We start from the raw sequence: 18,877 nt of genomic DNA, 5'->3' as shown, positions 1-18,877 counted from the left end.
AACAATCAAGCGGAATAATGACAATGGGAAAACATTCACCCCACTTCCCCGCATTTGCATAATTTTGGGCAATTATTTCCATAAGTTGTTCATCCCCCCGAAAGCCAGGGAAAATAATAATTTCCTTGGGATTTTTGTATCCCCGTCTGGAAGTCTGTATGCGGCTGTTTCGAGCCAAGTTAATTAAAAAGTGTTGCCATTTGACCCTCGAAACTCGGAACTTGGAGCTAGCAGCTCACAACTCAAATCCCTTTGACACTCGATGGGGAAAGCTCGCCCGCACTTTCCCATAATTGGTTTATGCCATTTTCCCGGCTTGTTTACGCGCCGTCAACATTTGCATAATGGAACTGGAATCAAATACAAGAAATGTGATTTATAATTTTTCTGTTGTTCAACGGCGGGCATTTTAATTAGTCCCGGAAGAGGACCCATCGTCTAATTAGGTGAGGTTGGAGCCAGGGTCTCCCCCGCCATCAAATCATTATTTAATATAAGCCGACTCGCCTGCCTTCCATGTTTTGATAAATTATATCCGCCTGATGGACGCTACGTGACGAAAGTTGTCAGAAAAGCCAGAAATGGGGTAGGAATCTGAGTCCTATGTATTTTTGATTTGCGGCCGCATCGAGCAGTTTGCCAATCATCCATCCTTGAGGCCTCGTTTATTTGCGGCAATTAATCAAGTTGGCCAGTAGCGGAGCGACTTATCTCCGAATAAGTGATAAAGATTTATCACTCAGCCGCCCCGTTGCCGCGGACCTTAAAGCGATTTAAAGTGCCGGACTCTCAGCGTTCATTGAACCAAACATTTTGACTTTTGCGTCTGAACGCACATGAAAAGCGTTTGGAAAATGCGAAATGGAAAATGCGGGGGCAGGCGCTTATTTTGACTAAGAACCGACAAAACTGCAGGCGTAATAAGTAGCGCACAGCAACCTAGTCGCACAAAATATGCTCTTGCTTCTAATTAACTATTTCGTTTTTTAAATCATAATTTTAATAGTGATAAATAGTTTAAATTACTCGAATATTGTTCCCAAGTTAGTAAGGGCAAGTCTGAAGCGAGGGCAATGCTTAGAGAATCCAGAGCTACAAACGATGGAAATGCTGAACATAAATCTTTAAAAGTGAAGAGCACAGGATATATACTGCTCTGTCCGACCCCCAATTTCCCGACCACCCAGCCAGTTTTCCGTCCCACCATCATTTAGCCGTCTGCAGTTTTCGACTTTTTTTAAGCGGCTCCGCGTGGGAGAGAAACGGGGGTCAATGCACCCGGAAAATGAGGGAAAATGGGAGGTGCTGTGGGAAAAGAGAAGGGGAAACCCAGTCAGACGACGTCGACGAAGAGTCGTTCACGATGTTTACGTTTTGAGCCACGCTTTTCGGGGCTTGTCAACACCATCCTCCCAACTTATTAGTGGAAATTCCGGCCAGGAGAATTTCTTAGGTGCCAAAAGTTGCACTTCACCTGCAGCTTTAGGTGGTGCAAATTGTGGGTGGTGGGTTGGTTGGTGGTTGGGTGGTTGGTGGGTTGGGGGTTGGGCACTGTGTGCCGGTTCGGCGGCGTCGTGTTAAGTGAAGTGTAGGCGCAAAGGCGAAACACGCGAAACTTGTCGGTGCAATGTAATAAATTTCGAAAACGTCCAAACGCTCGACCCATAACGAATGGCTTGCCCAATGCACATGGACAGAAGCCACCGAACCACCCACTCTGCACCGCCCACCTAGCACCACCCAGTCTAGCACCACCCGCTGCACCGCCTTGTTAGGCCGCTGCAATAAGTCTTTTATGGCTTAGAGAGCCGCCGAAAGAGAGCTGCGAACTTTTATCATTAAAGTTGAAAGGTAAAATTCGGACATAAAAAGTGCGCGAGAAGAAAATGGAAAATGGGCGAAAGCCGGTAAGAAAGTGTGGCAAAACTCGCGAAACGTGACTCAGAAAATCCGCTCACGTGACCGAGTCAATAAAGTGTGCAGAAGATTTGCGAGTAAATGAATTTCCCCCTCTTAGTGTTTGCGTCGATGCTATTTGACTTGCTCAAGCTTTTTGCCGCTTATCCAACACTGGCATAAATTACTTAATAATAAAACAAATTCAATGAATGAAATACACATTTATTAAATACTACAAAAATGATTGTATTGCATAGCAGAATTTGAAAGATTTGCCCTTAAGCCTGTTTACTAGAAATATTCTTCGAAATACTTAAAATATTCATGATAGGGCCAAAATTCTATCGCACTTAATATCGTAGTGCCCAAAGTCCTGTCCAATTTTCGCCCACATGTGCAACCCTAAGCCCCAAATCGATCAACCTGACCCCGGTTGTCGAACTTGACTTTGCCACTTGCCCGGCCCTCGAATGCTCCATTATGGGCTCCTCGCCGATTCTCCGGTGTGGCAGCACTTGCTCCAATAACCGCAGGGTTTCGCTGAATTTCCCAGTCCGTTCAGGTAACTGAACTCGCACGTACTGCCGCCCCACATGGAGTCCCCTTCCCCGTGCGCCGCCCCACTTTATTTCATTTCATTTCCTGCCATTTGCAATTTTCCATTTCGGGTGAGCTGTCAGTGCACATTTTATTGATTTCGAATGCAATATTTTCGGCTTGAGGGATGGGGATGACGGTGGCGGGAGGCTAGGGGCTTAGAAGGCAAATATTCGTTTATGGGTCTTTTCGCCCTGCTCTTCTCGGGATCCGTTCCGACAATTTGTTAATTGTATTTCATATGCAAGCGTCGCATGCATTGCAAATTTTATTAGCTGGACTGCCAGTGCAAATAGATGTGGGTGGCATTTTGGTGCAGGGTGCCCCCAAACGCAATAAATTGAAACATAAATGGAAATCAACTTAAATATGCATGACATGTAAATAAAGCGTGTAGGATCGATGCCTTCTACGGTTAGTCGTGTGTCCTTCGTCCTTTCTGTTTAATTCTGTTAAATATTTGTGCATAGTCTTTGCGTTTTTCGGCCTGGCTGACAGCCCTGGGCAAAGTTTCCTTGGCATTTGCACTTGGGTTTCGCCAAATGGGTCCTTACACAGGGGAACACGCCCGAAGAAAGTTTAAAGCTACACAAAATTGCTTAAACAATGGCGGCTTTTGTAATCTTTTCTTCGGAGCTCAAAAAATGATGATTGCAAGCTATTGTTATACTTTTATAGCAATAACAAATATTCGATCTATCCAAAACAAAATTTTAGAAAAATGTTTAATTATTTGACTTATTTCAAGTCTTTCAAGCTTCTTCACTGCCTCAATTAGCTTGACGATTTCTGGTCAGTGGCTTGAAGTTAGTTCTTTTTACATTCCCCAAATTCGGGTGGCCCTGATATGCAAATTTTAAATATTACTTGCACTGTAAGCTAGTGTTGGGAAGGGGAGACGGGCGAGTGAAAAGAAAACCAAACAAAAGTACACACAAAAGTTTAGCTTGGCGAAAAAAGGAACACACATATAACTGCAAATATTTTCTTACGCTCGTATGAAATGTAAGCATGTAAATACCAGCACTCGCACACACTCACACTGATACTTTGGAAAATACCCACAGACATGCATAACTTTCCTGCAGTCGCTGGAAAAGTGGGAAAGTGCGGAAACGGGGAAGTGGGAAAAGCGGGGCTTTCCCCAAAGACAGCTGCGTGACGACGAGGGCCGCTTGAATAGTAATCTCAAATAAAGGAAATGCCTGCTCTAAATCAAATTTGTGTTTTTTAAAGCATACTTTTTGGGGCCGTCCCTCGCAGATGTGAAAACTTTCCTAACTCGCTGGCTTTCTTCCTCCTTCACGCGTGTATTTTTTGTGTAAAATATTAATAACAAAAGAAGAATTTAAACTTTCAATGAAGAGGGACCCCATCCCAGTACTTTTTTGTGTGTGTGCCTCGTATACATTGTATTTGTAAACAAATATGGAAATTGCTGCCGCTGTTTGTGCTGTTTTGAGGAGCTGAATGACAAGCAGTCGCCCAGGAGGGGCGCAAGGGGGGCGTGGCCCAACATCAGCATAAACGCCAAGTTGTAGTGGGCGGCAGAAGTCGTCCTTGCACTTTACATTTTGGTTTTTAAAGTGACTCGGTAAAGGATTCTTCAGTATTTCCGACTAGTTTTCAATGGGAGGCTAAAGAAACCGGGTAAAAATAAAAGCAGATTTCGGTGGTCAAAGAAAATTGCAACTTAAAGGGGCTCTGAATTATTAATATTTAAATTGAACAGAAATGACACAAGCTCAAGCTTTAATAATTGATTCGAAGTTCCTATAAGCTAGAGAGCAAACAGACATGACTTACAATCATATTTTCTTGTATGTAATGAAATACGTATGCTTCCGTTTGCTATTCCAATCCCTTTGTTGTCCATAACATAAATTGTCACTCTCTGTTTCACATTACAGCTGCAGTTTAGAGCTTAATTGCTATGGAATGCAATATTTAGCTGCCGAAACGTTAGGCAATTTAAAGTGAAATTCGCCTAAGAATACAAAAAACAATGGAGTGCATCTTCACACATGCAAATTGGGCAACTATTAAGAAATTAATCTACGGGCAGTCCAGCAGTTAAGCCCAGATAAATGCGACAACACTGCGGTCCCTTTGACAGTCCGATGCGTCCGACACTTAAGCGGTTTATGCGGGGGTGGCAACTCTGGCCGCATCGATCGATCCCCTTGCTGCACAATTCGCAATATCCTGCTGGTCATTTTAATATCGCAAAGGCTTTCACTTGTTTGCCGTTTTATGCAAATTTCATTGTGAGTTTACTGGAGTTCACTGACTATACTAGGATTGGAGTTCTACCTATATATGCATGCATGTGCTTAAGTATTTCTGTACGCAAGGTGGGAGCTGCATATGCACGCTTTTCTCTGAAGGAGTAGGGCAGTCACTTACGTCCATGGGCAATAAAATAAACATTGGAGGAGCATTAAAATATTAAAACTTTTCAAGTGGGCGGCATAAATCAATAAGAAATATGTTAGGCAGATCTCCGGCATATCAATTGCCAGTTCAATTTGCAAATTTCTGCATCACAGACAATGAGCAAGTGGAACACTGAGAGAAAAGTTTGCAGATCACTATTAGTAGTGTGATTACAGAAAACCTATTGGTTTAAGGTTTAAATTTGCACATCGTTTTGCGAAGAGACCACAAAAAGTCTACAGTATTTGCTTAATTTAAAGTAAAATTGATTTTGTTTTTGTTATTGCATTTTATGTGCCTGCCGAACATTGCAACTTTGTGCGACTGCTCGTTCCATTTGCTCATTACCCATACGCACTGTTGCCCGTCGGGGTTCAATGGGAATTAATTATTCGCCTAAGTGAATATTGAATAAATTCATTATTTGCGGGCAGAGGTCAGGCCAAGGGCTGAAGGCACAATTAAGAAAATTATTCACCAAATGGTAATGCATAGTTAAGTCCAGCTCCAGGGCTCTAAAGGGGGCGAGCTTGCCAAAAGCTGCTTAAAGCAAGTAATTCGATTGGCATCTGGTTTATTAACATGTATGCCGAACTACTTCCTTTACTCATTTCAACTGGGAATTTCTCAATTGAACTTACGGCATTGAATTTCGATATTCCAATCGTTATTAGATTGGGTAGAAGGTGAACTAATTTAATGAATACATTGTCTGCATAATTTGTTCATGTATATAATTTATTATATTTATGCCTCATTAACTTGTTGCCTTAAACTAGTCTTGAAAAGGAGCTGAGAGTACCTTTTGATTGAAGCGATCAACGCAGAGTTTTGAATATGCCAAAACGGAAAAACTCATTGACAATTATTCGGGTTTCTTGGACAACTGATGCCCAGCGATATTCCTTCCACTATCCAACATCGCTCCCCGTTAGCCAGCACTTAGGGCCAAAGACCATTTGATCATCACAAATTGGCCCATTCAGCTGCCCTCCCACCACTCAAGAGCTCCCCAAGTTGGACTCCACCTTGGGTTAGATGTATATATTTATATGGGCTTACATAGGGCCCTACCTATACCTATAGGGGATCCCCCACACGCCGCCTGATCCTTGGGCAAAGTGTAATTAAATATCCATTTAGTGTACATTACGTTTCCTTTCGGCCCGCCTGAGACGGGTAGACACATTACCAACTTTGCAAGAGCAAAAAATGAAAAGAGATGGACGCACACACTCACTCTGATACGGAAACCCTCAAGAAATAGACAGAGGCAAGGAAAAGCTGGGGAACTCAAGGAAAGCAGGGGAGACAGGAAAAACACGAACCGCTTAGCTGGTTCTAAGGCAGAAGTTTAAAGAGCTGCTTATGTCTAAATTAATTTAAAAAGTTCGTTCACTTGAAAAATCGCACTGCCCCGCCCACTGGCGCATCTTTTCCTTTGGCATCCTCTTGTCCATTTGCGGCCGCTTGAGAGTTTTCCCGCGGCTTTTTCACCATCCCCACTGTCCCAACTTCTGTTGGTTCCCTGGTGTTCACTCGTTTATTAAAGATTATGCTTATAATGACGATGACAATGACGACGACAAGCACGGGATGCTGGAGGTGGGGAAGCGAAGGGAAATGGTGGAATACCCCCTTGGGCTGACGATGATGCTGCTATTTTCCAACATTTTCTTTCGCCGAGTCTGGCTGCGCTTCATTTCATTTTATTTTATTTCATTTTATTTAATACTTCTCTTTTCCTCCTACCTTTTCCATTTCTTCTTGCTCTTTAATCTTCTTGGTTTTCCCGCTTCTTAGAACTTTTCGGGGTGTTTGAAACATTCTAAGAAATCTCCCTTTATACTATGATTCACTATTAGGCTAATAATTAACCAGAAGTTAAACAAAATTTAAAAAAAAATATGTTAATTTGTGTTGCATAATTGAAAGTATTTATAATAATGCCTTTCTTTTAATTTTTTAAACTATCATTTCCACAACGTGAGGTATCGTAATGTACTATTCATATATAAGAAATACATTAATCGGGTGCGTTTCATTTCCCTGAACTCTTCAGTTTCGGTGTTCCCCAATATCGCCCCCAGATCCGCGCTGGCCTGAATCCTTGCCCTGTTTTTGTGGGTTTCTCGCTTTCCCGAGGGCTTTCTTCCCCCACTTTTCCGCCTCGATTCGCAGCAACAGAGCATTCCATGACCCATATAGATTTCATATATGGGTTAGACTCCAACTTTTGCCTGCGACACAGGATTTGTGCCACTGTCGTCATCGCTGTCGCCGTTTGCTGTCGTCATCCTCATTGTCATCACATCGGGGCTTTATCCTTATTCTCGGAGCCAAGTCATTTGGCCATTGTGTGTTGGCCCGAAACCTTTGCGGTGAGAGATGGCTTTCATTGTGTTGGCTCTGCCCCTGCCCAGGTCCCCGCCCCCTCCTCCACAACCAGCCCTTTTGGCGCCCCCGTATACTAGGCATTGTTTCTGCTTTCTGTTTCATTTCTATGTCATTTCCGCTGCCCTTCTGCAGCTCTCTCTCCTTCTTCTTGGCCACACTGGACAAAACCTACAGTTTCAAGCGAATTCAAGCAGGACAGGACCATACTTACATAATGCTACTTATCGATTCCAGTATGGGAGTGATGGTTTTTATGGCGGAAGTGATCAGATGAGTGGTCAGGTCACATGCTAGTTTAAACATACAAATTACTAGTCCGTCACGAAGAATCACTTATTTATAACGCATTTTGACTATTTATACTGCGAATAATTTATCGAAATTATCGGTTTGGTTTTGATTTATACATTATATACCAAAACAGGAGTGTGTTCCCTATAGAGAATTTAATTATCAAAATTTATCGATGACAACGTATCGAACGTGATATTCCCGATTGTTTATCACCATGCTTTGAGCACTGTACCCATGCCTGTCGGCATTTCACAGCTAATTTCAACGAGCGTTTTTTGGATCGTGAGATTAGTGGACAACGGGGCTTGTGCTGGTTTCTGTGGAGGGGGTGGAGGGTGGCTTTCCAAGAGGCTTTTCCGGAGGGTGGCGTGGGGGGCTGCTCCAAAAAGAGGGCCTGGTGTTTCGGGCAGGACAACCATAAGTCATCCGACCGCTTGCCAGAGTGCGCTTATGCAAATTTGTGCCAGCTGACAAATGGGACAGCATTTGCACAATGCCAAAAAGAGGGGGATCGCAAAGGTGGCTGGTTGTCGGGGGCGCTGGGGCGTGTCTATATAAATGTCATTTGTGTTGTTGTTTTCTTTTCTTTTCTTTTTTTATTTTCATTTTTTTCTTGCGGGGGTGGAATGGGAGTTCTACTCGCTTAGCCTGACATGATGATGATAAAGTGCACATTAAGAAATATTTTCCCATTGCCTTTTTGGTTGTTTCTCTGTTGTTGTTTGTTCTTGATTCCGTTGTTATGTTGTGTGTGCTGCTTTAGTTTCTGTTGTTATTTTTCCCGCTGCGGCTGACTGCTTAACTCTAGTTGGGAATTATTTATGGCCAGAGAGCGCGATTTGAATTTTAAAACTATAGGAAAAATCCAATTTTTGGCATAAAATGGGATCAAAGCGTTGATGTTTGGGAGCACGGGAAGGGCTAAGCAGATATAACCCTGAAATACAGCGAGGAGGAAAATCCGGTTTCTAAAGTAAATGCTGCTAGTATAAAAACATCGCATATTCAAGATTTATTTGTTATATTTAACAATGCAATTTTGCAAAAAGATATAATTTTTCCAGCAATTAAATGCAATTTAATCACCAGCTTGATTTGCTAAAACAAAACTTTTATTTTCAATATCGTTTTTTTCCGGCCAAGAAATTTAACTTACCCAACTGGTGTGCGAAAGTTTGTCTTTAAGCTCCCAGATTTCCCACACATTTGAGTGTGTGGGAGTATATAATCATTATTACACATTATTATATAATGCTTGCGCAAATAATTCACACTTGCCACGCCCCGTATCTCGGTGGACGCCTCTTATCACCATTCTGCAAGCCGCAGGAATGAAGTCTTCTCTTTTAATTTTCTGTCTGTACCTCTCGCTCGCACAGTCGCACATAAAATTATTTCTTATATAATAAGTGTAATAACTTTCATGTGTCGCCCGGTTGAAGCGGGAAAGTCGAGCAGGCGGAAAGCACTGCGCCAAAATTGAAGAACACCGAATATAGAAAAACGTTGAAGGAAAATCTCTCCATAACGTTCAAAAAGAAGGAGCAAGTTGGGTTGACGATTTTCTAAGAACTGGTGGAAGTGATAAGAGTTAAGTTGGTTTTTCATGAAAACTCTACGTTAGCGTAAGAAAGCTGTAGTGCCAAAGAGAGTACGCAATGATCCATACAGCCTTTTTGTTAGTGTGACCAAATGAGCGTAAATAGTTGCAAATTAGGCAATGTATAGCTTGACACTTTAATTATATTTTCGGTTTTGAAATCAATGAGAGCGATAGCGCTCACAAGGCCATTATTACCCTTTAATCTACTTATTGTCCTTCCATGTACATAATATCCGCATATGCGTGTGTGTACAGCACTTAAAACAGATTGAGTGCGGAGTAAGTTGTACTCATTTGAAGCAGGGCTTACAAATCGCTCATATGACAATTAAGAAATCTCCCAACGATGGTGGTTTCAAATTAGTGCAGGGGAGAAAAGTGGCCAAAGTGGAAAAGGAAAGGACGAAGGCAAAGCATGTTCCATGCAATGCGACCACAGGCTATTTAACCACAAGTAGGGCAAGGTACAAGCTGTACCAATTTAGGGGTCATCAGGTGGTTCTGTGGCCCGCTGTAACATTGACAGGTTGTGTGGTCTAATTAACGGCAAACAAAAGCTTGAAAATAACAAAAAAGGTCACAATAAAAATTTATGGTCAGTAAAAGAGACAGCATTGGAATGGAATGCGAGGTTTGAATGCTCTTCAAGATTTGTATTAAAGTGGAGCTGGATTAGATAAACGCGCTGAAACATCTTTTGCTGTGCCATATATTTAACAATTTATAATATTTTTCATCATAGGAATCCAATTTCAAAAATTTAACAGAATTAAGTAGGTTTTCTGACCTGCGAGCTTTGAAATGCTTGGATATGAACTGAATCCTCATTTTGGCTTTGCGGTTTGTTAAATGTTCGCTGATTTAGTATGCTAATGATGGTGTCCATGCAATATGACCCTATTTAAATTTAATATATTTACCTTAACTTGGCCAACTATATACGTTGCCAAACCAACGTACGTACATGGCGACTGTTGGATATAGAATGCAAAACGGAATTAGGCACAATTATTTTGGCATTGACTTTTGCTGCCCCCTCTCTCCGTGCAATTTAATTGACGGTGGCTACTAGGAGCAATTATAGAGCAACATGGAGGTAACCTTGAAGTCCTCACATTAATGGACATATAAGACAAATAGCTTGCAGTGTTAGAAGACGGCAGGGTTGTAAAAGTCACCTGATAGGGGTTGCCAAGTTAACACGCGAGGCAGAAAATATTTGTATTATTTAAGAAGTGAGAACTCTCTATTTAAATAACTTCTAAGGACTGGAACTATACACTTTTACTGGCTTAGAATTGATTTATGTGAAATCAAAAAACAAAGACTTTTAACGCGTATTTAACATGCAAGTTCCTTGCGGTGCACACTTAATTATGCGCTGACTATATTATCTAAAAGACTGGTTTTCCCCTTTTGAATTATATTCCCTTACCCACTAGACTTGCACTTGGCTTTTAATTCGCTGTCCTATTGCATGCTCAAGTGGCTTTTCTTGTACGATTTCCCTGCACAATTTTCCGCATACTGTCCCCTTGCTAATTGCGCTTATTACGCTGACAAGATAATGGCAAGCGGATAAAATAAAAATGCACAAAATAATGGGAGAACAAAAAATAAATTCTGAAATAAGCAATGCCATAACGTTGTGGTCATATAGCTATAGTATCTTTCCATCTCTGCCTTTTTGTTGCTGTCGCTGAAACAAGCACGAGAATATTTAATTGTTAGGGATCCTCTGCTTTTCCTTCACTTTTGCACAGATTTTTTCATTTCCCCTTCTTCTTAACAATCGCAACTGCGCTGCTTGCACCTTTAGGTTGGCGGAAAGTATCTGCAAGTGCACCATTATCGGTTAGTAGTCGCGGCATCGCCTCAGAATCTAGATACAAAATACCCGCCCTGCTCTAAATATATTTGAAATCGATGATTAAGCTAACCACTTAATCTGTATTGACTAAAAACAAACGTAAAAACCGGATCCGGTAATAAGCAATTATCTTGAAGGCCAATGTGATACTGTGATTGTGAATGAGTGCAATTTTCTTTTCATTGCAACTATTTATTTGTTGTGTGATTGAACCAATCAGAATAAATCGAAATTAAGTTGGTTTAAATTTGAATGCAGGATATTTTCTTAAATTCTCTTGCGAATCGCAATTAGTTAAAAGTTCATGATTTTGATAGTTCAATTTTAACATATGACTGACACAACGTCTACCTTTCGACCTGAGCTCCAGCATAGCAGGTTGCATAAAAAAAGACACGATTTTCCTTTTTGTATCTTGGAAGGAAAATTTGCAATTCCATTGCTTCGGCTGTCAGATGGCAAAAGTGAATTGAGTGCGGCTGTAAAATAACCAGACAATCTCTAGTTATTCCGTTTTACTAAGTATATACCATATATTGGCGCCACCCGATGCACCAAATTTGATTGCGACTGTATGCCAGTCGTGATTCTTATTCCCATTCAGATTTAGATTCAGTAAAGGGTGCTGTTTTACTTGGTGCATTATGCAGTGCCTGCAGTTTGTGCTGTTCTTGAGTGGCGTGGCATGCGATGTTCTGGAAAATTATAGAAAACTATGTATTAATTTGATGAAATTGAACAAAAAAATTGGCTGTGTGTGTTCTCATACATAGTATATAATTTGAAAAACAAATAAGCAAAACCAATATGCTTTTCATGTCGTCCCTGTAAGTGACAATTTTTGCCAACAACCATTAATTTTGTCCAAAATTTAGCCAATATCTTATTAAGTACCCAGAATGATTGCAACGAAATGAAGATTTTTTTATGTTGATTTTTCAGAGGCTTCACTTATTTTTCGCTATTTCATCTCGTTTTTTGCAATTTCTTTTGCTAGCGTGCATTTTTATATACGGCAAGTAAAGAAAAACGAAAAATATTGGCTGGAAAATTATGCACTTCATTTTCACGTTACCGAATATTTATTTTAATAAATTAAAACAACATTTTCTTCAAGCACGAAGCACTTACCACGGTATATTTGTCAACCCTTCACCGGGTAGGGTATTTGCTTTATTACCAGATAATTTCGCCACTCTGCTTTCACATTTATAAATTGAGCAACTCGGATCACAAGCGTTTTTCCTCTTCGTAGCCCCAACTGATGGCAAACTTTAAATACAATTTCTTCACCTTTTCCTTTTTTGGGTTTCCTCCTTTTTTTATTTCAAATTAAATAATCTGTTCTTTTAACCGTCAACAAGCGATAGCCAGTAGAGTGGGAAAGGACATTTATCTCGATTTTCACGCTGTCAGCAGCAACTCAAAAAGGCGACAGTTTGTGAAAAAAAAACACTAAATAAATAAAACAAAAGCGAAAATATATATGTATAAAAGGCGACCAAAGCAATGCGAGCCCTGCACAAAGTCAATTTCAAGATTTATTTTTCGCAATTTTACATTTCTGTTACGCCTGTCAGCCGGGAAAACAAAAAGCCAAAGAAAAAGAAGTCGAAAAGCGCCAAAAAACCCAGAGAAAAGTCTGCGGAAAAGTTGTGGGTCGCACAGGCAGAAGGTGAACGCGGTTAAGAAAATAATAATAAATTAAAAGCCTCTGCCTCACCAGCCGAAAGGTCAAATAATTTCAATAACACAAGAAAGGGACAAATCTGTGTCCTTACCCGATTTGGAATTGTAATGAAACGCCGAAGGCAAGGCCAAAAAGTTAAAGAGGAAAACCGCAGACAGTCGACATTAATGTATAAAAAAAGAAAAAATGTTTTAAATGTTTTTGTTTTTTAAGATGTATTGACAAATTTTGTATAAACATTTTATTGTCAAGGGGTCTGAACATGAATAGTCCAATTTTGTGTGCCAAGGAACCCATATTTGTATTGATTTGATTACGTAATCGAAATATAGCATCTGTCTTTTTGGAATTTGTGGTGGTTTTTTAATATTATTTCCAACCAAAAGCATTAAAACCTACACACCCTTCTGGTCAAGACAATAAGGTCAAAGGACAAGTTTAAAGTCCTGTTCCGATGCTTTTTAAGTATTTTCAATTTCAAGGCACTTGCCACGCCCCCGAATCCTGTTTTTGTGCTCAAATTTATTTGACCCCGAGGGTCAATATGCAGAGGGGTCGCGCCCAAGAGTCGAAAAGCAAACGAAATGTGTGTGTTTCCCGCGAAAGTAATCAGCAAGCAAAGGGGCACCGCCTTCGTTTCCCTCCCCACTTTTTGTATTAATACAAAATTAGGAGCACACCGGAAACGGAAATGCGCGTTGGTAGCCCGCCCAGTGCTACTTTATTAGTTTCTTGTTCGCCGCTTTTTGCCCCGGGAATAGGATGAATTCATTTTTGAATTTTTCAAGAATTAAATTCCACAGATTCCGCCCTTGGTGTTTGCAGTGCAAGTATTTAAGTATACTCTGATTTTTTGGTGCCCTTCTGTCTTTGTTCTCACATGGAAATCCAATTAAATGCTCTGCTAATCCACAGAAATGTGGGGAAAATCACAGAAAATCTGTGCTCACTTCTGCAGCCAGCTGCTTAAGTCAATAGAGTAGTAAATGAAGCCTCAGTCTTATCAGCTAACTGAATGATTACACTGTCGAAAAAGAATCATAATTCCCAAGTAAAGTTACTGTTCCAAATGAGTTGGTAAAAATGTAAATATAAATAGTATTTTAGAAAGAGAACACATTAATATTAGGAATTCTATTTTCAGTTGCGCGATAAAATATAATGTTTATTTGGAGCGGAGTTTAGAGCAGTATGTCTTTTTTAAATGCATCAATCATCATCAGGTCCCATTTTTAGTCCTGTGTAGATCGCAATCTCCGTTTCTCTGGTTAGTCACAGCTTAAAAGCTTGGCTAATAAAAACTGGAATTATGCGTGAGTGTGTGCCAGAAGAGCTAGAAGCAGCTTCATACATAGATGTAGATGGGAACTCTGGTGAAAATTGAAGATGAAAACCACCCCACAGCGATGGAAATGAAAGTGGAAATGGGTAACCTCCCTGTTGCTGGGAGCAATTAAACGATAAGCTTAATCTGCGTTGTCAATTCACACAAAATGCGTAAAGTCGTCAGTCGAGGAGGATTTCAATTAGCCTGCACAAAAATTCTAACCGCACTGGCAGCACTATCCTGTGCACATATACATTTCGTGGCCCGCACCCACATGCCGTGTACATACATAAATATAGTATATAGTGCAGAGTCGGAAAAGCAGAAAAGTGGGTGGCCCACTAAGTGCGGCCAATTAGCACAAAGGCTGGGGAAAGTGTTTCAGTTTAGCAGATGAGAAAGGCGAGCACCTCTCAAGTGACAATTTACTTAGCGCTTCAATTTGGATGCGAGCCGAGGGCCAAGTGGTGAGCTGGAAAAGTGTGGAAAAGTGGGGGATAGAAGGTGGAAAAGCGGTTGGTTGTGACCTCGACCAAGAATAACCCACATGCATTCACACTAGCTAAGTAACGGGTAAATGATAGTCGTGGAACTCGACTATAGCATTCTCTCTTGTTTAAGCCTAGTTTGTTTGCCTGTGATAGTGTAAGTAATAGCGGTTAAGCATGTTGATGGAGCTCAATTAACCCATCTGCTCCCAAAACTCAAAGACAAAACTCAAAGACAAACTTAATTCACAGCCGATCAACCCGTTTTCTTGCAGGGTTCTATCACGCAAACTAAAGCCACATCTTGTTGCGGACACCGTAAAGCAGTATATAAGTCGGGCCCAACGCACAACCAAAAAGGGTTCTCAAGAGCAGCAAAATATGGAGTTTTTACGAGGCGTCTATGCGTTTATGCAAGTGAGTAGATCATCGGTGAGTGTCCACTTCCTTTTTAACAACCGTACTAATCCATGTGAACTTGCTCTACTTTTATACCGCCTTTGGTTGATTGATTGATTATACCATACCATACTGTACTACTACAACTCAACTCGAACTCAAACTCTAACTTAAACTCGAAATCAAATCAATTATATCTCTAATGCCAAATCGATTTGAGTCACAAAAACGCAAAGCAAAAGCGAAACGTATATGTTACCAATACCTTATACTACCTATTTATTTATAATACTACTCTACTACTATCACTCTTATAAGCGTAACTAATGGGTCAACCAAATACAAAGTACAAAAGACATATAAGCCGAGAGTATCAAATGTACCTTACACTATGTTCTGACCCCCAAGAAATACATTAAAATACCAATTTATCCCATGTGTAAACTTCGGAACCAGACAGATGCCTGTAGATCGCCGTAATTTGGGGGCCTAACCCCAAATAACCATCGTCGAGTAACAATGTAAAAATATCTGTATTCCATGCCCAGACCATTCCATTCCAGTCAAAAGTAATACCCTTCCCACCACTTTACTTTTTCTTTTTCAAGTCCTCAACATTCATTTTGTTTGTGTTTTAAGTTTGAAGGCCATGACTTTTGAACCATCGCCATTACATATAACCCGGCCCTTAGATTATAACAATGATGCGAAATGCAAATGAAAGTATAAATAACAAAAATAACAATTCTCGTAATAATGTACTTAACGCGAGCCAATTCCTTTAAAAGATCACAACAAAAGACAAAAAAAAAACAATAAAGACGAAAAACAAAAAAAAAACAAATGAACATTTACAAGAAAAGGTCATCAAAAGTCAGAAAAAGAACACAGAAAAATGAAATTAAAATGCGAAACATTCATCAAGTAGGAATTTAAACATGACAAACCAGCGGCGGGACAAAAGAATATGACGTCTCTTTCTCGCCCTTCTAGAGTCGTCTCTTTCAAACGTTGCCAATTCTTCATCGAGACCCATTTCTGAACCCATTGTCCATTAATAACCATTGTCCATCCAACATATCCATTGCTATATCTCTATCTCTCTCGGACTATCTCTCTCTTTCCAACACACACACGAAATATACAAGTCTCTGTCTCTCTTTTTCTATTTGATGTCTCTACCTCTTTCTCTGCGTCTCTTTCTGTGTTGAATTTGATTTTTGTTTGTAATCGGCTGCGTAATTGATTAGCTAATATGTTTGAAGTCAATGAATATATAAATGTAACCGTTAATATATATATGTCTGTCTCCCTCTTGCTGTTTGTGTGTTTGTTTGTTTTTTATAAAACAAAATTATTAAGCGACTTTTCTGTTAAGCTCTATTTATTTTGGTATTTATAGAACTTCCAAATTGTGTGCGTGCTTAACCCAAAAAACTACAGCAAATCAACATCGACACTCTCACAAAACTCTAAACCCCTAAAAGCCCCTCGCTCCAAATAAGTTTTTTTTAGGGCTTAGGGACGATCTACATATGTACATATTTAAAAACCCAACCAAATGCTTTATATATTTTATACCGAATGAATCCCGAAAACCGAAACAAAATGAAAATCGATTGTGGCGCCGTGAAGGTTGACTACAGCGGAAATGGATACGGAAGCGGCGAATATGAGGCAACCTTGACTACCCTGCCCAGCGACAACCCAGAGCCAACAGCGATAATCGGAAGCGGAATCAACATTCGATCGATAACTGATAACGACAAGGAGGCCGAGGCAGCAGCAGCAAAAACAAGAGCTGGGGAAGCCGAAGTCCTTTGGCCAAACTCGTTAGACAGCTGTAATAATACTAGCTGTACCAGTACCAGTTCTAGTTCCAGATCAGATCCTGCCCAAAAAATAAGAATACCTGGTACAAAAATATCAACGAACAAACCCGAAGACAGTTGAGAGTGCGGCAGAAATAATGGGCATCGGTGCCAGATGCGGTGAATTACGAGCAAGAACTATGAACTACGATCGAATAATGCTAACTAATGTGATAACTCGTATGTACATATAGCCACGTATATATCCAAGTATATAACAAAACATATTTACAAGCGAACTGCAAAACCAAATCAAAGCAAATCAAAAATCATAACGAAACGAAACAAAGCGTGAAACAAAAACCTAAAATCAAAAAATCTCTAATCGTAAAACCAAATAAAAACAGGGCAACTCGTGAAAAGGTGGCCTTAGCTTGTGCGACTGAAAAACCAAACCAAATCAATTCATCGATTAATGATAACCGATAAGCAATAAGCTGATTAACGAATCAGCGACTAATCGATTTAAAGCGATACCCCTAAGTCGAAATCACGAACGATCTCAACGCAAGAGGCGGCAGCGGCGATAACATATATCGATAGCCGATAGACTGGCTCTGAACCACTGCTGGCGGTGTGTGTGTGTGTGCGCGTGTGTGTGCGGTGCCGCCCACGCCCATCCATCCCCACCCCCGCCAAAAGCAAAGTGATAGAAAATGGTAATTACAAATCAAGCAATTCTAGTTCTCATTTAAACAAATCACCAACCACTCCACCCGTTTCCCCAAAACTATCGAAAGTTTAGAACTTCAGCTCTGTTTCTCCCTTAAACTACAAGATTAGGGATCTATCGCTTTATCCCCTCTCTCTCTTTCTCACAATCTTAACAGTCGTAGTAGTCTCTTTACCTTCTCTATTTTTCTATCTCTTTCTTTTAAACCACACTTGATCTGCGCCTTATTTTTGCTTATTAACATTGCAATTATATAAGTAAATGACTATACCGTAGATAATTAGAAAAAAGTGTTATATTTAATTTATCTATTTTTTGTCATCGATTAAATGGTTAATGATTTTTCATTTTTTGCCCCAAAATCAAACGTTAGCTAACCTTTTTTTTCACCGTTAATGTTGTATTCTTTGTTTAAGCTTTGTCAACTTTCCGTCTCCTTTTGCGTGTTCATTTATCTTTATCCTAATTTTGTAGCGACTTTTTAAAAACCTGAAGAGCGCGCTTACAGGATTTGAAGTTAACGAACAGGTTTACTCTGAACAGAAACAGAACAAATCAGGGGATGCAAATTCCATAAAACGATAATCGATATTTTATCAATAACGCAGCCGCACCGTTCCAAGAAAAGTAACAAACGTAAAACGATAAGCAGAACCTTAACCCGACGATAACAGATTGCTCGCCTGCCACCACAGATTATGCTGTCGACGCCTTCGTAAACATTAATATAACAAAAACAAAAACTTGTAATATAAAGAACGAAAACGTATGAAAAGCTAAAGCTGAATACTAAATCAAATTTAATACAAAATGAATTTTGTATCGACTTGTGTCTCCTTCTCTCTGTTCCTATCTTGATATCTGTCTGTCTCTCTTCAGTAACTCTGACATACCTACACAGTTACAGACACTTATACACACGCAGACTTTGTAAAAGTATAGTAAAGTGTTGCGAGTGCCTAGCGATAACCGATAAGCAAGTACGATAAACATTATGACAACAATAAGCTGGCAAGAAAGCAATCAGCCAAGTTTAACTTTTTCATTTGATTTTAACTATGATTTTCCACATCTATCAATAACGATGACTATTTATGCGTATGTAACTAGTTAAGTAGGTCAACCAAATGCAATCGATAACTGTACCAAAATGCTATCGCAGGGCAGCAGGATGTGCAGAATCCTTTAAATACTGAATTCAGAAAAACTATCGATAGCCATTTAAATAGCTCTATTGCCGCGTATATGGTGTTCTGTGTAAATATATATATTTTGCCAAAAAACGAACGCGTCCTAAACCCGAAAAAACGAATTTAAAAAGAAAACACATAAA

At 40.0% G+C, this 18,877-nt stretch overlaps 1 protein-coding gene across 3 annotated transcripts in view; it reads left to right on the top strand.

Annotated features, from left to right (window-relative positions):
- LOC6615159 (innexin shaking-B) overlaps positions 1-18,877 on the top strand; it is a 163,571-nt gene that overhangs the window by 102,516 nt on the left and 42,178 nt on the right. For 2 of the 3 annotated variants that reach the window (XM_032726351.1, XM_032726350.1), the window contains one exon: positions 14,877-15,033. In XM_032726351.1, coding sequence (XP_032582242.1) covers positions 14,983-15,033 — 51 coding nt within the window. In that variant the 5' untranslated portion in view covers positions 14,877-14,982. Of the gene's footprint in view, positions 1-14,876; positions 15,034-16,635; positions 17,531-18,877 lie in introns of all 3 variants that reach the window. The other variant, XM_032726353.1, reaches the window with a different exon arrangement.

Source organism: Drosophila sechellia, chromosome X (genome assembly GCF_004382195.2).
Source record: "Drosophila sechellia strain sech25 chromosome X, ASM438219v1, whole genome shotgun sequence".
Taxonomy (NCBI): domain Eukaryota; kingdom Metazoa; phylum Arthropoda; class Insecta; order Diptera; family Drosophilidae; genus Drosophila; species Drosophila sechellia.
The sequence above is the reverse complement of the archived record's forward strand: the minus strand, read 5'-3'. Positions and strand labels throughout refer to the sequence as shown.